Source organism: Xenopus tropicalis, chromosome 4 (assembly GCF_000004195.4).
Source record: "Xenopus tropicalis strain Nigerian chromosome 4, UCB_Xtro_10.0, whole genome shotgun sequence".
Lineage (NCBI taxonomy): Eukaryota > Metazoa > Chordata > Amphibia > Anura > Pipidae > Xenopus > Xenopus tropicalis.
This window is the reverse complement of record NC_030680.2, coordinates 108,482,453-108,502,683: the sequence shown is the minus strand read 5'-3', so window position 1 is coordinate 108,502,683 and position 20,231 is coordinate 108,482,453. Positions and strand designations below refer to the sequence as shown.

Sequence of the window (20,231 nt, the reverse complement as noted above, 5' to 3'; positions counted from 1 at the left end):
TGGTCTTGTTAAGATGTAAGCTAGTTTGTCGGAATACTGGGCTTACATCGTTTACTTGTGTGTATCTAGGTTTTCACTCTGGTGGACTGTGGTGACAGGCGAGCTGTAATTACTCTTGGATGAACTTGCCCCATAAAGTATAACAAAAAAATGTATTTTGTCAAATCTAATGATGGAGAAAACCACACATTCTAGTTATGCTATTTTTCCAAAAATGACTGCTTTTAATTATTTTCTACAGTAAGTAAATGTAAAGTGTAAACACAAATACATAATGAATGGACTGCTCTGAGCATGTTTTTAAGGAATAGTGACTATTGAAAGTCTTTTTCAGTGCCTCTAGAATGCAGATTATGTAGGTCAGACCAACTTCAGCCGCAGCTGGTTATTACATGAAAGAAGTACAAGATACTCAAAGGTCACCTCCAGGCCCCATTCCAGTCTGTTCACTGCAGTGACCGCTAATATTAGCCTGTACTGCTAGACTATATGCCACTGGTGTACTGTTTCTAAGGGCAATGACACCAGAAATATTTGTCTTAAATTAACTCTGCCAAAAGGTGCCCAGTACTCTGTATCTCATCATAAGGTCAGCAATGCATAATTTATGTGCACATGTCTGCTTTCACACTCACAGGAGGAGCCTGCTACAGGCACACAATGGCAAAATGTATTAAAACTCTTTTGATTTGTGTGTGTAAAATGCATGTTACCATACTGTTCAAATGTCCGTAGTATTCAGCACTGGCTAAATTAGCCTTACAATTACTAAAGGAACTACTGGAAATAAGAATGTCATGTTTCTATTTTAAATAGATAAAACTACAATACAGTGCTACAAATGCAGCCCCATACTTCAGAGCAGCAAGAAAGCTGCTCTATGATAAACTACCCTTTCTCATTAATGTCTATGGCACCCCTCTCTTTACTGAATTAAGGCACCCTTTATTTGGTGGGTTACCTAGGCCCATATCAGTACTTAAACAATCATTTCTTGTTAATTTGATAAAAATTAATCTTTTCTTTAAAAAATTTTGCTGTGGCCATTTTACACAAAATGACAGTCTTTTTTCAATAATGATTATGAGAGATTAATCATTGAGGCCATGCAAATAGTAGAAACAGCATGTTTATGTTTAACTGCCCCAGATGACCCAAAGGGCAAATGATTACAACTTCAATGTGACCCAGAGTGGCACGTGGAGTGAGGGAAGATGCTGCTCATGGGGGTAAGCCAGGAAAAAGCACAGTGAGATAGAGAAGGATGGTAAGGCCTGTTCAAAGAACCAGAACAGCTGAATGGGGTAGGTCAACGTTTATATTGAAAGAACAAAAGGTGGTTACCATGAATGACTTAAAGGAGAAGGAAAGGCTAAGTCACTTGGGGGTGCCAAAATGTTAGGCACCCCCAAGTGACTTTAATTGCTTACCATGTACCCCGGGCTGGTGCCCCTGTTAGGAGAAAACAGCACCAACCTGGGGTACCTGTAGCGAGCGCTTCCTTCTTCCTCTTCTGCCGGCAAAATCCCTGTGCCGGCGCATGCGCAGTAGAGTGAAACAAAACAGGAAGAAAGAAGCACTCGCAGCTACTCGGGCTGGTGCTGTTCTCTCCTAACAGGGGCACCAGCCCGGGGTACAAGGTAAGCGATTTAAGTCACTTGGGGGTGCCTAACATTTTGGCACCCTCAAGTGACTTAGCCTTTCCTTCTCCTTTAATGTTTTTTTTTTTTAGCCTAAAGCTACTGAATAACACTGTATTATCTGATGACTTGGGTATAGGGAGACCCGCATCTGGCTAGGGAACACTAGGCCCTAAAAGTAAAAATGATCAGTATAACCGAATAAGTTGCTGCATGTTGCATACCAACAACAGGCAATTTTAAGCACTATAAGTAGAGCACTCACAACTGTTGTCAGCAAATGATGGAATGATAATCATTAATAATCACTGTGTATGTCAAAGCAACACTACTTCCCATTGTAATCCTTATTACTTGTAGTAATCAAAACAACTAGTGTGCCACACCCCATATTTTCTAAGTAACTGGGCAAATACAGGTATGGCATCTGTTAACAGAAACCCATTATTCAGAAAGCTCTAAATTACTGGAAGGCCATAGACTCAATTTTAATCAAATAATCTGCATTTTTAAAAATGATTTCCTTTTGCTCTCTAATAAACAAAAACAATACCTTGAACTTGATCCCAACTAAGATATAATTTATCAATAATGGAGACAAAACAATCCTTTTGGGTTAAATTAATATTTAAATGATTATTTAGTAGACTTAAAGGACAAGGAAAGGCTAAGTATAATAAGGAGTTCAGGTAAAAAAGCATACCTCATTAGAGGTTGTCAGTGTAGTAATTTCACTTAAGCGTATGCGCACATTGTTATTATTGTGAGCACGCTTTCATCCTCTTCAGCCGGCTCTATCTCTGGAACATGCAAAGGAAAGTTTGCATATGCGCAGATGAAAGTGAAGGATGCGCATGGTGATGCAATCATGGTAAAGATGGCAAACGCAACCTTCTAATAGAGTGAATATATACACGGAGTGATTATTCCCTTTACAGGCAGTTTTTCTGAAAAAAAAAAAAAGGTAGCGATCTGGGAGAAGGGAATAAGGCTATTTAAATGAGCCACTTTGTAAAAGCAGGCTTTCCTTGTCCTTTAAGGTATGGGGATCAAAATTACGCATACCCTTTATCCAGAAAACACCAGGTCCTGACCATTCTGAATAACAGGTCCCATACCTGTACTGACTTTGCAGGAACTCAGAGTAACCAATCAGGAATTGTACCTTCATTATTCTACCTGTAGTAGACTAAGGGGCTGATTTACTAACCCACGAATCCGACCCGAATTGGAAAAGTTCCGACTTGAAAACGAACATTTTGCGACTTTTTCGTATGTTTTGCGATTTTTTCGGATTCTGTACGAATTTTTCGTTACCAATACGATTTTTGCGTAAAAACGCGAGTTTTTCGTATCCATTACGAAAGTTGCGTAAAAAGTTGCGCATTTTGCGTAGCGTTAAAACTTACGCGAAAAGTTGCGCATTTTTCGCGTAAGTTTTAACGCTACGAAAAATGCGCAACTTTTTACGCAACTTTCGTAATGGATAGGAAAACTCGCGTTTTTACGCAAAAATCGTATTGGTAACGAAAAATTCGTAAAGAATCCGAAAAAATCGCAAAACATACGAAAAAATCGCAAAGTACCGATCATTACGAAAAAAACGCAATCGGACTCCATTCGACCCGTTCGTGGGTAAGTAAATCAGCCCCTAAGTATAGCAATCAGTTAGCAATTCCCTGTGGTTTAATGCACTTTGGCAAATTGACTGTTATTAAATGAGCACCTATACCTTTAACAGACCTGTCCTGGAAAATGGTTAGTCCAATTAAGATGCATAACCAAATATGGAAGAGCTCTTCTTAAGGCTAAGGCCACACCAGGAGACAGGTTCAGCAATAACTCCCAAATGGGAAAACACAGACTGCATAAAGTGTGCCATATCTGCACAAAAATTTGAGCAGGAAGTTCTGAGGTTACAGTTCTACAGGAGAGACATACCAGAGGAAATTTTATTTATCCATCGTATAGACTAAGGATTGCTATACACTACCCGAACTTCCAAATATTTGATTTTTTGCCAGTGGTATATTGTACAAGAGACCATACATAACAATGGCCAAATACAAATGCTTCTGTTTATTCAGGCTGACAGCCCAAATACAGTTTAAAAGTGAAGTAAAGAGCTGCTCCTCCACTCCGCTTAGTTTGGCCAGATAAGTTATGACCTGTTTGCCGAATGTTCTATTGAAGATAAACAAAAATTGGCCATACTGACCAACAAAATCTGGGCTTGTATGGCCAAATGGTCACTGACGTGTTGCCCTGAAAGCTGAAAACACATAGCAAGGTGTGACATTACCCAAAACTACATTGTTCTTATGAAAATGGATTGAACTACGTTATGTATTGTCCTCTAAACACAAGTGTAGAAAAAACATTTAGGCAGACCATGATATTCAATGGCATCGTTTGCATAGGAAAATTTACATAACTGGGGATGCAGTAATTCTGCCTCAGATCATACATTAACTACATCATAAAATGTTGCTGCATTTGATTTTTAAAAATGTGTATTAAAATGATGTATCAAGTATGCTTACCCCAACCTTCAGTTCTAAATATTCACATTCTTATAAATGCACATATGTACTGCTGATTTTGCAGACAAGTATAATTTTTTTTTTCAATCTGTATACATGCCAATAAGCATTTTGACTAAAGTTGCCCAGTGTTTTTCTCCCCTCAAACCTGAACTGTTCACACAGAGACAAAGTACAGTATTCTAACCTAAACAGCAATATGGTGAAAGTTCTGTTGATCTTCTTCCAAAATCCTTTCTGCAATGAATTGTCATGGTGCACTGTGCTGGCAGTACATTCATTAAAATAATTCTGTGTTATTATATCTATGCAATACACAACAGGTAGCTGAAGGCTCTCTGCTGTTTACCATACCCAAAAAACTAAGCTCCTTACCTTGTTCAAGTCTGAAAAGTCTCTTGTCTAACTTCTCCATATCATTAAGCTGCAGAACCCGGACCTGCTTACTGTGCTCCATTGTGGTTTCTTGCTGCAACCTTCCTCTTCAGAGCACAGGGAGTTGGCAAATAAAAACACAAGCACCCCCTGAAGCATAAATATCAGAATTAAGCACAGAACGATTAAAGTTTTACCCAAGTCTTAATCTATAACTTACATCTTTTAAGCTTTTGATATTCTGCAAAATGTATCAGCTGTTTAGGAAAGAACGATACTAGGGTTTCCTCTAATTATAACAGTATCCCTAGCTGGATAGCGTAAATGCTGCTTGTCAGAGGCAAACAACTCTTATTACACAGCAATCCATCTAAATATATATTCAGCTCACCTCCTCTTCTGTACACCTCCTACAAAGACCCTCCAAATGTCCCTGAGAAACCCACAGAATGCAGGACGTGCAGAGTTATAGAGTCAGGACAGGACAAAGAGCAGGGACCTCCCACTAGAAATAGCACATCTCAGCCCTCCCTCTGCAATGCATAGTGCTAAATACACACTCACTGCTTGGATTCCTTAAAGGGGAACTGTACTTGAACAGTAGTGGATGATTAATAATTATTTTTCACAAACAGGCTTTTACTATGTTTTTTCTTAGAGTATGAGATTACATTTTACTTTAACTGTAACCACACAAATGCCCTGTTTGCTGTAGTGAACAGGAAATTACTGACTCATGCTGGAATCCTCCTCTAGAATAAGCTGATCTCAAGGTGGCCATACATGGTAAGATTTGCTCATTTGATTGGTCACCAAACGAGCAAATCTATCCCCTGAGATGCCCACCTTGGGCGAGCGATATCATGCTAATACAATTGCATTGCAATGAGGGGGATATGAAAAGTCGAAGCGAGGACTGCATCAACGAGCCAATGTGGGTCTCAATCCCACAGAAAAATCAAGCCTGCCCAATCGATATCTGCCCAATTATTGGACCTGAATCAGCAGCTCAAATTTGTTGCAAATTTTGTTATCCGAATTTGGTAGTTTATTGGCCTATGTATGTGTCTAAATATTGGCCCACCATCTGAATGGACAAATTGAGCAATGATTTGTTGATTTGACAACCTAGCAAAATGAACAGCTCTTTTCAATTATGCCCACCTTTAAATCAAGCCAAATGTGAGTATTTTTTTGCAATTAGAAAAAAAAGTAGATTGAGGAACTTAGAAGTAAGGAGCACTTAGGGTTGCAAGTTGTAGAGAGCCCTATACCTGCTATCTGCTAACAGCAGGGTTAAAGTACAGGGATTCTGAGCTCCTGCCAGCACTGTGCTCTGCACCTTGTGCCAGATTTTTATTCATACACAGGAAGCAGTGTGCAGTAGGGCTGCTAAGAGATGCCGGAACCCTTATCGCTCTTAACCCTTCACAAATAAGGGCTTATATGTCAAATAGATTTATTAAATGTTTTTTTTTTAAATTTAAAAAAGATTCCCCTTTTCTTTGTAATAATAAAACAGTACCTTGTACTTGATCTTAAGATATAAGTAATCCTTATTGGTGGCAAAACAATCCTATTGGGTTTATTTAATGTTTAAACAATTTTTAGCAGACAAAGTATGGCGATCCAAATTATGGAAAGATCCCTTATCAGGAATACCCCCAGGTCCAAGCATTAATATAACCCAGCTCCATAAACCAGTATTAAGGCAGGTCAAAGGGTATTGGGTCTAAGCCACAACATCCGAAGGGGAGCCCTGGGGGGAAAAAATACTGACAAATGATCAAATGACATATTGTTTATCAGTTGTCTGATATTTCTGGCATTTACACCATTTATTCTTCTCAATACACATGCATTAATAATCTTTCATATGAAACATTACCACTACTAGTCCACAGCATCTCTCTCTTCCTATATGCAAGCATTACTAATCCTCCATATGAAACATCAACACTACTAGTCCACTGCCTATTTCTCTCACAACCTGTTACATTTTTTATATATTGATTTCCCTTCCATGCACCTCACTTTTCACATGTATGGCTGTTATGCTTCAGTGCTCAACTCTCCTTTTCCATAGTTTACAATAATATATAATTGGATTTATAAAAACATTTATTGGCACACCTCAGCCTATGTCAAATGCCCAGACTATCGTACTCTAAAACATCTCTGTATGAGTCCTAAAGAGAGCTGGGGATGTGTGCCCCTCAAGCTTTATAAAGAACTACTTAAAGGAATAAAAGTTATGAAAGTGGATAGGGAACAGCCGAATACTGCCCCCTTATTTTCTAACTTAGGGAATTTCCGCTATTCCAGATCAACGCCAATTGAAGTTGAAAATACTGAGTTTAGGTTAAAAGCATTCCAAAATGTATTAATTATACACAATTATAAATAGATGGCCTTACACATTTCATGCCCCACAGGGCACTTAATCATCGGCTAAATTCAAACACAAAAACACACACTATTTAAAAGGGTAACAGCTAATCATATTCGTGAAAGGTTTAGCCAATCAGAAGTAAGATAAGTTCAACTCATTGGAAAGTTTCTATTGGTTACAAGTTCAAGTTTATAATTGTGCAAATACAAGGTTATTTACTATAGATACATTTGGCACTGAAATTACACATAACATGAGACATCTTATTCAAAGTTTAATCCATCAGGTTGTCTTGTACCTAAGTAAAATATAAATCTAGTTTCTCTTTTAATAAGATCATTCACCTCCTCTCTGGCTCAGAATCTGTCTATACCCATAACTGTTAAGTAGGATAAAGACCCATTTGTACATTCACAAAAATGTCTGGCAACTGTTATATTACACTTAATATCAGTGATATTTAAGATATGTTCTCTAATTCTTTCTTTTAATTTCCTGCTGGTTTGACCTATATATTGTATTTTACACTTTTCACATGTTAAGTAAATAACATATTTCGTGTTGCAGTTAATATAATATTTTATTTCATATGTCTTGCCTGTAACTGTGGAGGTGAATGATTTGGTTTTATTAACATAGTTACAGGTGACAGTCTTGAGCCACACAAAAATATATAATTGGACACAATTTACTGACAAACGCAAAAGATTGTACAAAGCAGATCGTAGCAGGAATTTTGTACACAAATCCATCTTGAAAACAACAAAAGATAAAAAAATTAGTTTTTCAGGTACCAATTTTATTATGAAAGTACCAATAAATCAGATAGTGGTGGCTGCTCCTCCTCTCCTCTTTCTCCACAGGTTTTAAGAGAAACACATATAAAAGATGTATTTTCGGAGGAAGAGAATTGACCAAGGTCCTATTCCTCTACTAAAAAACATGAAAGGCAACTGGCAGAAATGGAGAAACAAAAAGCTAATCCGGCGAAGAAGAGGAGTCCTAAAGAGGAGTCCTGTCCATTAAAGAACTTTGATCTGTTCAATACAATTACTGACATAAATAGATTTGTACATAAATTGTTGCTAGAAAAACATTTTTTTGCAGAAAGTGATAATAAGGTTGAGAGGTTGAAAAGGACATCCCTATTTTCTTGCGATCCCATATTTCTAACTTTAATGATATGAACATGGTGTTATAATTGGAACAGTTGCAGAAGAATAAAGAACCAGATATCGAAAAAGTTGGTGCTTGTAAGGTATGATTAAATTAAATTTATTTAACGGTAAATTTAAACCAAAATCTAACCTGCCGTTTCAGCCCTGAACGGTTAGTGGCAGATTGTATGATCTTTCGCACGAAAGGTCGCACGAAAGATCTAAAATCGCCACATGTGTGGCCACCTTAAGGCCCTAAAGAAAATGATAACATTGTAAAAAGAAAAGCAGACAAATGTGGTCAGGTAGTTGTACTTAATACAAATGATTAAAACAGATAGTTGTCCTTTAGGGCGCCCAATAATAACGGGCATCGGATATATAGGTGAAAACCTCTGCATATACAATGGTGTGAAAACTATTTGCCCCCTTCCTGATTTCTTATTCTTTTGCATGTTTGTCACACTTAAATGTTTCTGCTCATCAAAAACCATTAACTATTAGTCAAAGATAACATAATTGAACACAAAATGCAGTTTTTAAATGAGGGTTTACGTTATTAAGGGAGAAAAAAAAACTCCAAATCTACATGGCCCTGTGTGAAAAAGTGATTGCCCCCCTTGTTAAAAAATAACTTAACTGTGGTTTATCACACCTGAGTTCAATTTCTGTAGTCACCCCCAGGCCTGATTACTGCCACACCTGTTTCAATCAAGAAATCACTTAAATAGGAGCTACCTGACACAGAGAAGTAGACCAAAAGCACCTCAAAAGCTAGACATCATGCCAAGATCCAAAGAAATTCAGGAACAAATGAGAACAAAAGTAATTGAGATCTATCAGTCTGGTAAAGGTTATAAAGCCATTTCTAAAGCTTTGGGACTCCAGCGAACCACAGTGAGAGCCATTATCCACAAATGGCAAAAACATGGAACAGTGGTGAACCTTCCCAGGAGTGGCCGGCCGACCAAAATTACCCCAAGAGCGCAGAGACAACTCATCCGAGAGGCCACAAAAGACCCCAAGACAACATCTAAAGAACTGCAGGCCTCACTTGCCTCAATTAAGGTCAGTGTTCACGACTCCACCATAAGAAAGAGACTGGGCAAAAACGGCCTGCATGGCAGATTTCCAAGGCGCAAACCACTTTTAAGCAAAAAGAACATTAAGGCTCGTCTCAATTTTGCTAAAAAACATCTCAATGATTGCCAAGACTTTTGGGAAAATACCATGTGGACCGACGAGACAAAAGTTGAACTTTTTGGAAGGTGCGTGTCCCGTTACATCTGGCGTAAAAGTAACACAGCATTTCAGAAAAAGAACATCATACCAACAGTAAAATATGGTGGTGGTAGTGTGATGGTCTGGGGTTGTTTTGCTGCTTCAGGACCTGAAAGGCTTGCTGTGATAGATGGAACCATGAATTCTACTGTCTACCAAAAAATCCTGAAGGAGAATGTCCGGCCATCTGTTCGTCAACTCAAGCTGAAGCGATCTTGGGTGCTGCAGCAGGACAATGACCCAAAACACACCAGCAAATCCACCTCTGAATGGCTGAAGAAAAACAAAATGAAGACTTTGGAGTGGCCTAGTCAAAGTCCTGACCTGAATCCTATTGAGATGTTGTGGCATGACCTTAAAAAGGCGGTTCATGCTAGAAAACCCTCAAATAAAGCTGAATTACAACAATTCTGCAAAGATGAGTGGGCCAAAATTCCTTTCAGAGCGCTTTAAAAGACTCGTTGCAAGTTATCGCAAACGCTTGATTGCAGTTATTGCTGCTAAGGGTGGCCCAACCAGTTATTAGGGTCAGGGGGCAATTACTTTTTCACACAGGGCCATGTAGGTTTGGATTTTTTTTCTCCCTAAATAGAAAAAACCCTCATTTAAAAACTGCATTTTGTGTTTACTTGTGTTATCTTTGACTAATAGTTAAATGTGTTTGATGATCAGAAACATTTTGTGTGACAAACATGCAAAAGAATAAGAAATCAGGAAGGGGCAAATAGTTTTTCACACCACTGTACATTGACTTATTACAACCCTTGGTATTGAGACTACCCAGCTATTTGAGAGACAGTAGTCATGCCTTGAGTAGATTTCAGTGGGAAGAAAACTTTAGGTGGGGATATATTGATGTGGTTTCTTTGTACTCTTGCATACCCCATGAACTGGGACTAAAAGCCACTGAATTTCATTTGAGACACTACAATAATTATGACACAAATTTAATTTCCTTTTTATTATAAACAATTCAAGTTCTTTTGATACATATTTTTTTCTTGTTTGATGGACAATATTATTTACAATGCTGTGGCACTGCAATGGGTGCAAAATTTGCCCCCTCCTATGCAAATCTTTTCCTAGGATGGTGGGAGGAGAAACACGTTTTTGGTAACAAAAATCCTTTTTTAGAACATATTTAGTATTATGGTCAGTTTATTGATGATATTATACTAATATGGTCTGATACTGTTGGTCAGTTTCAAGATTTTATCACATACATCAACACAAACACATATAATCTCAAGTTCATATATGATATTAATTCTAAGTCTTTAAATTATCTTGATATAACTTTGTTGATTGAAAATGACACCATAGTCACTACTATTTTTCGAAAAGACTGCTCAGCTAACAGTATTTTAAATGCTAGATCGTGTCACCCAAAGCACCTTATACGTAATATACCCTACAGTCAGTTTTGGTCTAAGACGTATTTGCTCAAAAGAGGAAGATTTTATTCTAAAATCCAAAGATTTGCATAATAGACATAATAGAGAGAGAGGGGATATGCTCAGGAAAATCTGGAAAGTTTTATCTTGCCTACTCACTTTCAGTCCATAATTTAAACAAAATTAAGAAAATGATTAATAATAATTTAACTATTTTAAAAACCGATCCTAGGAAAAATTTTAAATAATAGTCATAGGTACGTAACCAGAAAAGCTAAAACTTTAGGTAATATATTGTCTCCTAGCCTCACTGAATCTAAAAAGACAAATAAGACTTGATTATCAACAGTAGGGACGTATAAATGTGGCTCGAGACAGTGTATCACCTGTAATTAAGTTAATAAAACCAAATCATTCACCTCCACAGTTAGAGGCAAGACATATTAAAAAAAATATTGTATTGATTTCAACACAAAATATGTTATTTACTTATCACATTAACATGTGAAAAGTGTAAAATACAATATATAGGTCAAATCAGCAGGAAATTAAAGAGAGAATTAGAGAACATATCTTAAATATCACAGATATTAAGTGCAGTTGCCAAACATTTTCGTGAATGTACAAATGGGTCTTTATCCAACTTAACAGTTATGGGTATAGACAGAGTGACATCGAGTCAGAGAGGAGGTGATATGGTGAATGATCTTATTAAAAGAGAAATTAGATAAATATTTTACTTAGGAACAAGACAACCTTATGGATTAAACTTTGAATACAATGTCTCTTGTTATATGTTATCTTGTATTTGCACAATTATTGCCAAATGTATTTATAGTAAATAACCTTGTATTTACACAATTATAACTCTTGTAACCAATAGGAACTTTGGTTCCAAACCTACCAATCAGTTGAACTTATCTTACTTCTGATTGGCTGAGCCTTTCAAGAATATGATTAGCTGTTCCCTTTTAAATAGTGTGTGTTTTTGTGTTTGAATTTAGCCTATGATTAAGTTCCCTGTGGGGCACAAAATGGGTAAGGCCATCTATGTATAATTGTGGCGATGATCTGGAATAGTGCCAGCCGTTTTTCCCTAAATTAAGCCGAAAATCCCTAAGTTAGCTCCCAATGCTGAAGGTCTGGGGCTTGAGCACCTGGACCCACCATACTACAGGGTCAGCTGCTAAGAGATGTTCATACAAAACGTGTTGTAAATAAAATTTGCCCTTATTTTCTAAGTTTAGATACTGATTCTCACAACAACAGAACAAAAAGTATGAAGAAACTGGTTTGGGGAATCACATAATAACAATGACAGTTATATAGCTCTAGTGATTATCTTGTAATTTTGTGATTATACTCATAATAAAAGTACATTATAAGTAACAATTTATAATACACAAGCACCATAAACTGTAAAATATATCCTTATAAATGGTGATCACTTGTGTAATGGCTTAATGAATTTGTATATTGTTGGCCGCTTTCTATGAGGATTAAATGGTCAAACGTGCAAGAAAGTTACATAGCTGTCATATTGTATCATTGGATGATGAAGCCTGCTGAGCTGTTATACCTGTATCCTATGTTGGCAATCACAATACAAAACATGATAAGACTGGTTTGCACAGTTGCACAATTAAAAATGTTTGCAATACAAAGGAATTTTCTGCATTTTGTCCCCTGTGCGGGAGCAATGTCAACATCAAAACTCCCCCTCTGCCAACTTCTAGCAGCAGCACCCAGTTTTTTGGAATTTTTCATTTTTTGATTTTACTTAAAAAAAATAAAAATAACACAGCTAAGCTTAGATCTGTATTTTATACAGACATCCAATACTTATACTTAATGAATCTGTGACTGTAAATATTGGACTATAATATTATGAAACTGTGTTCTGGGCTGCCATCAGGGAGGGCAGGCAGGAGTCTGGTCAGGGGCCTGGTTCCACTGGGGGACTGCCACAAAAGGATTAGGATTCTTAAAAAGTGGATTGGTGGAGGTACAGTGCCCAGTAACAGTCATATGGAAAGATGAAGGACTGCAGGTTGGGCAACAAAGCTCAGGAAGCACACTATGGGGCACATTTACTAATCCACGAACGTCCGAAAAGCGCCCCAATGCGGTTTTTTTTCGTAATGATCGGTATTTTGCAAATTTTTCGTAAATTGACGCGACTTTTCCGTAGCCGTTATGACTTTTTTGTGGCGTTACTACTTGCGCAAATTGTCGCGACTTTTTCATGGCCATCGCGCAGAGTACGAAAGTTTTGGATTCATTCAAGCTTCAGTATCGTGACTTTCCTTGGGCCAGTTTGGAGCTGCAGAGTGTCCTTGAGTCCTATGGGAGGCTTCAAAATCATGCAAAGTCTGAAAGGTTTGCCCGCCGTTTACGAGGGCTCAATACGAAAAAGTTGCGACAATATACGAGCAAATCGTAACGGCTACGAAAAAGTCGCGACAATTCACGCAAATCGTAACGGCTACGAAAAAGTCGCAACAATTTACGAAAAAGTCGCAAAATGTTCGTTTCCAATTCCAATTTTTCCCATTCGGATTCGTGGATTAGTAAATCAGCCCCTATATGTATTTATGCTCATTTGAGGTCCCAATAGCTGTGCTATGTACAATATGGAGAGGGAACCTGTGTAATCTCTGCACTAGTGGGGGACGACTAGGCTGCATCAACTCCCAAGCCCAAGCAGCAAAAAAAATCCAGATACTCATCAAAGGCTATAGGAGGTGTCTAAAGGCTGTTACATTTGCAAATGAGGCTCAACTAAGTATTGATTTCAATCAATTGGGGTGCCCAAATTTATGTGATCAAGTACAAGGTAGTGTTTCATTATTATAGAGAAAAAGCAAATAACTTCCAAAAACCCGAATTATTTAATTAAAATGAAGTCTATTGGAAAAAGCCTTCCCAGAATTCGGAGTATTCTGGATAATGGGTTTCCAGATAACAGATCCCATACCTAATATATATATATGTGAGTAACTTGCATTTATCCAAGCATCCCCACTAGTATCTTCAATAGTAGCTCAAGAGTAAAAAACAATAAACACATAGAATGAATCCAATGGGCATTATTTTGACCTTATTACATGTTACCATTTTGAGACAAGGGGAATTAGATTTAAGGTGCTGATATATATTGTACTGTCTTAGAAGGGTATATATTTGGTATATTATTTTTACACCACAACTTTGGTGCTATAATTAGCTTCATCTCACCTAATTACAAAGTCAGAATAATGTATTAATGCTGGTGCTAAATTGCACCAGTGATATAACCCATGACAACCAATCAGATCTTGCTTTCATTTTGTACCTTATAGTAGAGTGATCAACGCTAATTCTAATTATGCACCTAGTTAGAAAACTGGCATTTAAAAGCAAGTCACTTGATTGCTGTGTGCCTGTAAACAAGTACATCTGATTATATTTGCAAGAATAAAGAAGTGGAGCTTATGGCAACTAGACATTTGTCACTACTTCAGTTCCCACCCACAATACTTCTACTCCTGCCCCTCTGTAATGTCCTACCTTCATATTAACACCCAGAAGGGGAGTTTTTTACTGCACAGATATGTGCTTCTTGAAATATTGGCAAAAAATGTTGCAACTGGTAGTAGGAATGTGCAGCAATGAGAAGTGATGTTTGTGATTTCTTGGAGTATTCTTCTGAGCACATTTGCAATTTTTAGTTAGGTTTTTTTCCTAGCTTTTAAGATAACACACATTTTTAACTGCCAAAATCACGAGTTTAAAACAGCAGTGCCACCTGCTGGTAATTTCATCCATTCAGGCTAAGCAGAAAATGAAAAGGGGTGTACAGCAAAAATGAACACTTGTTTTTATAAAGTATCTAGCCCACTGACTTTTGTCATAAACTTTTTCACCAATAAACATAATTTATAAGATGAGAGCTTACTGAATTCTGCTTGTCAGAATTCTGCTCTTTCCCCACTGTGTCATGACAGAACAGGAAAGTAGAAGCAGAGCTTCATTTTACCAACAATACAGGTCAGATATCTATGTAGTTATGTCACACACCAACTCTTTTCTATTGGTTACATGATTTCTAACTCCATGATTTGCTGTTACTTCATGCTTTGACCTAAGCATTTTGCACAGATTGGTTACCTACTTGGCTCCCAAGTACAGGTATAGGACCCGTTATCCAGAATGCTTGGGACCAAGGGTATTCCCGATAAAAGGTCTTTCCGTAATTTGGATCTCCATACCTTATATACTAAAAAAATAATAAAACATTAATTAAACCCAATAGGATTGTTTTGCCTCCAATAAGGATTAATTATATCTTAGTTGGGATCAATTACAAGGTACGGTTTTATTATTACAGAGAAAAAGGAAATCAGTTTTAATATTCTGAATTATTTAATTAAAATGGAGTCTATGGGAGACGGGTTTTCCTTAATTCGGAGCTTTCTGGATATCGGGTTTCTGCATAAGGGATCCCATACCTGTATTTGTTTACTGTGTGATTTGAGGCTCTCTACAATATTCAGAATTCTTGCAAATGCTATAGAAAGCTGGAATGCCAATAGCATAACATCACACAGCTGACACATGTCCACAGGTTCCAAAAGGTGACTTCGCTGACATCATCCAGGGGGTTAAGGGGGGGGGGTCCTTATTGAGTCTACAAACCTTTTTAGTATTAACTAGAAGGACATCTCTGGAGTAGACAGCTCTACTAATTCATTTCTGTTAATAATGTAACCTATATTACAAATAAACATGTGAAATTTGTATACTTGTAAAAAGGTGAACATCCCCTTCAATTTAGTGAGAATGACTACAATCTCATGTAATAAAGCATGTATGCATTCCCATCCCACTACTCTAGAAATAGCACGGAGAGCTAATAACAGAATTAAGCAGGTGAAAGTGAGGAACAAGGCCACTTGGTACAAAAATGGCAACTGTAAGAAAACCAAGATCTTTTACTAAATGAAATGGAGGAGGGCAAAGGGCTATGAGAGCATTAATGAACAAAGGTGCTGATGGCATTCCCATTTCCCATAAACAACAGGCTGACAAAAGCTGATGGGGAATGGGGGGGAATGGGGGTAAAAGGATAAAGAGGAGAGACTCACCCACTTTCTAAGGCGCAATCGAATAACTGATTTTAACAATGACCAAAGCAATCAGGTAAATGTACTAATATGTACTAGTAGGGCTTGAATTCGCCTGCAGTAGTACAGAGCGATTCTATCTAAACACGGCCAGATTATCTCATAGAAATGGCAGCAGGCTTAAATCACACCGGCAGCTGTCACACACGGCACAACAGAAACAACAACATAAATAAAGACTACATTCTTCTTCTCACCTTCCTGTAACCTCAGCACTCCCACAATCCCCCTCTCCACCCTGTCAATTGTGCGCGAACAATAAAGTTTTTTTTCCCAACCTTTTTTTCCCCTTCAATTTGACGTAACTTTATTTATAACGAGTGGATGTTGCTGGTCGATTAACTAGGATTGTTTCAATGGAACTTATAGAAGCTCTAAAAGTCTTTTGATTTGTGATTTATAACGCACTGACATGGAGAACTTAGCGTATCCCGATATTTCCGGATAGTGGGCACTTATTATAGGATTATTACAGGCTGGCCGTGGTGCTGGGAAATCCCTCTTGGCTGGGGGTGAGTGGGCGGTGCTGTGCCACAGGGAGCTTGCGTGGGATTGCTGCAGTTGGCATGCCGGCGGGGCACTGGCACTTTCTCTGCGTTGCTATACCATAACCCGCAACTGATTACAGAAATGGACCTATCCCTGACAGCAGAATGCGCTAGCTCATGCAGCTTCTGCTCCTAATGCTGCGGCGACAGGCCCTCTTATAAAGTTGCGCCCGTACGTATTGACGTCACACGCACGCATTGGGCGCAACCTTATAAAAGGGCCTGTCGCCGCCGCTTTAGGAACAGAAGCCGCATGAGCTAGCACATATCGCTGTCAGTGATAGTTCCATTGCTGTCAGTGATAGTTCTGTGTATGGGGGGGGCAAAACTGGTACATAGTTATAACTCACTTATAACTGACTGCCTTCTCTCTATATTTGTATTTTATATGTAGGAGTTGCTATATTGTTTTCCTTAGGTAGTACAGTATGAGGGTATAGCACATTTGCATCTGATGCCACCATTTCAACTGTATAAAAGGAGTATTTTTTGAAAAAAAAAAAGGGGGTGTGGTAGTTGGAGCGTGGCCACAAAAGCAGGCGTGGTGCTTGTAATTTTTTCTATTGTTTTTTTTTAAAAAACATTATTCCCTATTAGACTATGGTTAGGCTACAGGCAGGTGTAAACTTCAATTTTTAGTTATCCTAAAGACCAGCAGGGTCAGCATTCTCCATAATAATTTGTATCTACTGTATATTTTTTTTGTAAGGATGGCTGAGACCTAACTTCAAGCCTGTGAAACCACCTTGTTTATATACTGTTATTTATATAGTGCCAACGCATTTCCCTGCCCCAGCGGAGCTTACCATCTAAGGTCCCTATCACATTCACGCACACTGTGGTCAATTAAGGAGCCGTTAAGCTGCCTGTATGTTTTTGGTGTGTGGGAGGAATCAGGCGTACCTGAAAAAACCACACAGACATGGGGAGAACATACAAACTTTCCTGCACATTGTCCCTACTCCAGTGAAGCTTACAAACGAAGTAGCCACACAATGGTTCATTTTAAATTTCATCAGGCTCCAATTAACCTTCCTGTATCTTCATGGAGTTTTGGAGTACCAGAGTACCTGAAGAAAACATAGGCAAACTTTATATTTATGAAGCAGCCACTGATTTTTTTATGTATTAAACACCTTTATCTGACTTATACCTTTAATGTAAAAGTAAAACCACCAACTCGCACCTCAATCAGCCATGTTCCTTTGCAGTTTGGCAGGGCCCCCTCTCCTAATATTGCTCTCCAAAAGTCAAGCTGGGGTTTTTCTCTCCTTTGTGGTAATACTGATTTGCAGCATGCCGAGGATGCACATATGCATGTTATCAGCATGGTCCTGGAGTGTTTGGTGCATGTGTGCTGCTAGGCTTGCCACCTAGCTGGTATTTTAGTGGCCTTGTGGTAAAAAGGGTGATTATGCTAATGTTATTAATAAGGGAAAAAACTAAAATATAGCAAGGCTTGCATTTTTCCCAGAAAAGGTGTTGACCCTATGGGCAACCAATTTTGCACTTACTCCGCATTATGATATGGCCGATCAGGGTGTGTGGATTGGAGGGTAGTGCACAGTGCTTACTTTCTGCTGATTTATTTCCATTAATAATAGTGATAGCTTGCTGCATTCCTCTTTTTAGAGAAAAAAAAACAACGTTGGCTCAATGTGGAACACCAGGCAGGGATTCGCACACTATATTTACATCACTGGGGTAACCATAGAAGCATGCAGACCCTGCAATCACCGGAACAGGGGGGCTGGGAATGTGAGGTCTGCTTTCTGTAAAACAATAGAAATTTCCCCTCCTCAGCTGCTTTCCTACCTGCAGGTGGGCGGGGATGCTGGTGGGGAGTGGGCATATGAAGAGCTCCGGGTAGTAATTGCTGTGCACTGGTCCCCTCCGAAAACTTTTTGTGGGGGGGGGTCCCAGCACTGTCACATTACCTCTAAGTACAACTTCACCTCTTATTCCTTGTAGCAGAGGAGTGCTCCAAGTGCAATTTTAATAAAAACAGTTTATTAAAGTATAAAACACACAATGTGTTTGAAATTCGCAATCCTACTGACCCGTATTTAACTGTAGAAACCTTAACCATTTAGGTACCCTTTAGTAAAAAGTTAAGTACATACTAGTTTAATAATCACATAAGAATAAAACATATATTGTTTAAAATGCCATAAATTACAATAGTCATTAAATTTAGAACTTGATTTCTTTAAAAAAAAAAAAAGCCAATTCAATTTCCACGTTAAAACCTTGAGGGAACTTGGTTCTAGACTCAAAAATTCTTTGTTTTTTCTGGAAAATTGTAATCTCTTTATTGATGTATTTTGTACAAACTCAATACCATAAAACATAAGCTGGGATCGCAACCATGTTTTTTTAAAAAAATGCTGTTCTAGTTGCGTTAAATGTTTATTTTCCTTAATCTTCTTAGGGGCATTTAAAACACCATTTATATGCTCTAAAATCCAACAAATCCTCTGAAAATGACCCTCCCATATAGATTGTAAGCTCTACTGGGCAGGGACCTCCATCCTCTTGTGTTTTTGACTCTTTGCAACTGTATCTTTTATTTATTTGTGTTTATTGTAATACTTTGTATTTATCTATTATCTTAATAACCCCCGTTTGTATTAATGTATTCTACTGTACAGCGCTGCGTACATAAGTAGCGCTTTATAAATAAAGATATACATACAAAATGACAATTGGTCTTCCCAATATACTGAAGATTAAAGGTACAGGTGGCCATATATATGAACTCCTTGGTTGTACACAAAATTAAATCCTTTATCTTATAAGACTTTTCTGTTTGAAAGGCTGTAAAACCTTAAACTTCCAATAAAAAAACACGTGCTTTACATTTCCCACACTTATGATTCCCAATGGATACTGTTGCTCCATTCCATGGATCTTTCCATTTAAGACTAGGAGCTAACCTGTTCTTGATGCTTCTTCCCCTTGTTAAATAATGTCTGGTTTTAATAGTAGAATCTTATTTAAAGTGGGTCAGCTGCTAACACACCCCAATGCCTGTTCAGGTTTTTTTTATTAAACCTGATACCACCGAAAAATTAGTAACAAAAAAAGGAAATCTTTCCTTTTTACTTTGCCTTATAGACCTTAATAATGTGACCCTGGGTTTCAACCTGGCCTTGGACAGGGCTGCCTTATCCATTTCAGAATTCTAATTCTTCGCTGTAAACCTTGAAGAAACCTTGCAGAAACATTTTTTCCGTTGAGTCTCAAAAACTGCATACTTTCAACTTGTAAATAAGAGTTGACACTAAAATGTGTGTGTGCCCATATTTAAAGTACCATTCACAACAAATAACTCCAGATGTAAAAGGACCAAAAAAAAAGTTCTGTGAGTCAGATTCCTTTTTTTGCAACTTCTGAATTGTATTAACAGGGGATGGGGGTATATATCATGGCATTACCTTTCCTTTAAAGGGGTTGCTCAAACGCAAGAACTGTTTTCTGCATAATCAAAGAAAATACAATCAACTTTGCAATACAGATGAATTAATGAATATATAATTTCCATTGAAAGCAGTATCTGATTGATTAGATTCTATGCACTCGTGGCTCTGACTCTTGAAGCAATGTAGCAGAAGCCACCTGGACCCTTAATCTAAATAACCATTTAATTTTTTTTTTAAATATTATACATTGGAAAATTCTTAGAATTACATTTTCAACTGTTAAAACACAGTTTTGGGATGAAGGTCCCCTTTAA

General features: G+C 37.8%; 1 protein-coding gene across 5 annotated transcripts in view; it reads right to left on the bottom strand.

Annotated features, from left to right (window-relative positions):
- Positions 1-16,591, bottom strand: part of agl (amylo-alpha-1, 6-glucosidase, 4-alpha-glucanotransferase) — a 53,385-nt gene extending 36,794 nt beyond the window's left edge. For 2 of the 5 annotated variants that reach the window (XM_031901017.1, XM_031901012.1), the window contains exons 1-2: positions 4,950-5,054; positions 4,559-4,708 (exon numbers count right to left, since the gene is read on the bottom strand). In XM_031901017.1, coding sequence (XP_031756877.1) covers positions 4,559-4,640 — 82 coding nt within the window. In that variant the 5' untranslated portion in view covers positions 4,641-4,708; positions 4,950-5,054. Of the gene's footprint in view, positions 1-4,558; positions 4,709-4,778; positions 4,898-4,949; positions 5,055-15,908 lie in introns of those variants that run through there. The other 3 variants (XM_031901015.1, XM_031901016.1, XM_031901014.1) reach the window with 3 other exon arrangements.
- Positions 16,592-20,231: the final 3,640 nt, after the last annotated feature.